Here is a 2,736-nt window from a genome sequence, read left to right as displayed (position 1 = left end):
CAGTGAACCTCCCCTGTACCCCCCATCCTTTCTCAAGTGAGGAGACCAAAACTGTAGACAGTTATTCCAGCTCACCAGCACCCTGTGGAGATGCAGCATAACCTCCCTGGTTTCGAACACCATCCCTCTAGCGATGAAGGACAAATATTCCATTTGCCTTCTGAATGACCTGCTGCTTTCGGCAAATCAACTTTTTGTGGTTCGTGCACAAAAACACCCATTAATAGTCCATTTTGCTGTTATTCCTACTAAAACAGATGGTCTGGTATTAACTAACAATCTATTCCATCTGCCAGACCCCTTGCCCGCTCATTGAACCTGCCTCTATCCCTCTGCAGACTTTCAGTGTCCTCTGCATGCTTTCCTCCACCTCTCATCTCCACGTCACCCACGAACCCTACGCACGCTCCCCAAACTCTGAATCATCAATGTCCATCATAAGCGATGGTGGTCCCAACACCGAACCCTCCCCCCCGAGGCGCACCGCCAACCAGTAAAATACACCCACTTATCCCCACTCCTCGCTTCCTGTCGATCCACGCCCAAACGTTTGCCTGTGTGACCCCTTTATCTTGTGCGGCACGTGGTCGAGTGTCTTCTTGAAAACCCCGATGCCTCTCGTCCACTGTGTTCCCCGTTGTCCACCGCTCAGACCTGTACCCTGTCTGCCTGTACCCAGGCCATCTGCGTGTGCAGACGTGCATGCGCCTGTGTGTGTGTGGGCGCGCGCGTGCGTGTCTGTGTAAGAGGACCCTAGCTTCCCCCCAGCGCGGATGTATCTGGCATCGTGAAGGGTGTCAGTAAATTTTTGTATCGGGGCTCACGTCCACCCGCTCTCTCTCTTCCTAGCACTGGCGAAGTCGCAGGAGCCAATCAGCTGCTGAGCCTCTTCCAGCTCGATGCCTACTTCAGCCAAAAGGAAATATACCCGGGCTGCAAAGTCACTCACTTCGAAAGGTTAGTAATCAGGCCCCCCCGCCCCCTCTCAATGGGGAATGGCCATTTCCACGGGGATCGGGAGACAGCGACGGATCCCGTTCACCTTTTATTCCACGCGTCTAAAGACCCCCCCCCCAGGGGTAACGTTGCTTTCTTTTTAAAAAAAACAAGAACCAGAGCAAAAAAAAATCTTTCACATCCTCGAGCCTGCTCTGCCATCTGATAAGATCATAGCTGATCGGATTGCCGCCTCGTCCACTCATCCTCCTGACTGTTTCCACACCCCCCCCCCGCCAAAAACGCGGCCTTGAATATACCCAGTGAGCCAGCCACCCCAGTTCTCTCTGGGCGAGAGACTTCCACCGACCCTCTGAGGGAAGAAATTCCTCCTCATTTGCCTCTCCAATGGGACATCAGCCCCCCCCCACCCCCCCACCTCATTTTTAAACTGAATCCCCACACGTCACGATGCGGGGGGGGCTGTGGAGAACATCCCCTCGGCACCAACGCTGCCAATGTACACCCCCCACTCAGGATTGTTCAGCTCTCGTTCCCCCTAAACCCCGGTGAGCACAGGCCCAAACTGCTCAATCTCTCCTCATGAGACAAACCACCCCCCACCCCCACAAACCTTCGTCCTGGGTTTGTGGGGGTGGGGATCGACCGAGCTGACTTTCTCGGAACGGCATCCAAAGTCTCTCTGCCACAAAAGATGCCACAAACTGCCTACAGTGAGCGTTAGCAGCCTTCCCATTGACCCGTGAATGGTCACGTTGGACCCAGCCTTCGTTGGGTGTGGGAGGGGATCACAGACGTGGGAACAGGTTTGACACGTCCTCTCCAGAAAGGCTGGCGTCTTCTCGTCCTCCCTTGCTCTCTGCCCCACGGCTCGCTCTCTCTCTCGCTCCCTACTGCTTCTGACTCTGCTCTCTATGACATCCGTCCCAAATGTGCACTCAGCGCTGTTTTTCTCTCTCTCATCCTCCTGACCCCAGCACTCTGTCCGAGCCCCGCACTCCCCCCTCGCTCACCCCCCCCTCCCCCCCCCTCGCTCGCCCCCCCTGCCCCCGCCCCCCTCCCCCCCTCGCTCACTCCCGCCGCCCGCTGTCCCCCCTCGCTTGCTCCTGCCGCCCGAGCCCCGCTCTCCCCCCTCACTCGCTCCCGCTGCCCAAGCCCCGCTTTCCCCCCTCGCTGGCTCTGACTCTGCTATCATGTTATTATACAGGATCAAACAGGCGACTGGACTTCAGTTCTCTGACATGATCTTCTTCGATGATGAATCCCGGAACATCGTGGATGTCGGGAAATTAGGTGAATAAGCAACGTTGCTGTTCCCTTTGGAACTGTTAATCACAGTAACTGTTAATCCTACTCCAGAAACAGTCTAACTTAATCCATGCTCCTCACTCTCTACTTCATCTCCCTCTCTGATCATCCTCAAATCCCACTTTCCTGCCTTTTTCGTATAACCCTGAATTCCCTTCCTGATCTCTGTGTCTCAGCCTTGAATATCCTCTGACCCAGCCTCGACAGCGCCCCCTCTGCGGTAAAGAATTCCACAGATTCACTCCCCCCTCGGACAGAAGAAATTCCTCTCCATCTCCGTCTTCAGTGGGCGACCCCCTCGCTCTGAGATGATGCCCCCTCTGGTCCTAGACTCTCCCACACAAGGGGGTAACAACCCCTCCCCCTGTCAGGCTCCCCCCCACCCAAGAACCCTGTCTGTTTCAATAAGGTCGCCCCTCATTCCTCTAAACCCCAATGAGTACAGGCCCGACCGACTCCCCCTCTCCTCAT

General features: G+C 55.7%; 1 protein-coding gene across 1 annotated transcript in view; it reads left to right on the top strand.

Annotated features, from left to right (window-relative positions):
- Positions 1 to 2,605, top strand: part of mdp1 (magnesium dependent phosphatase 1) — a 41,979-nt gene extending 39,374 nt beyond the window's left edge. Inside the window, exons 4-5 of the mRNA XM_048619114.1 lie at positions 850 to 957; positions 2,165 to 2,605. Coding sequence (XP_048475071.1) covers positions 850 to 957; positions 2,165 to 2,258 — 202 coding nt within the window. The 3' untranslated portion in view covers positions 2,259 to 2,605. The remainder of the gene's footprint in view (positions 1 to 849; positions 958 to 2,164) is intronic.
- The last annotated feature ends 131 nt before the right edge of the window (positions 2,606 to 2,736 follow it).

This window comes from Rhincodon typus, chromosome 42 (genome assembly GCF_021869965.1).
Source record: "Rhincodon typus isolate 14 chromosome 42, sRhiTyp1.1, whole genome shotgun sequence".
Lineage (NCBI taxonomy): Eukaryota > Metazoa > Chordata > Chondrichthyes > Orectolobiformes > Rhincodontidae > Rhincodon > Rhincodon typus.
Note: the sequence above shows the minus strand (reverse complement) of the source record. Positions and strands in the feature narration are given on the sequence as shown.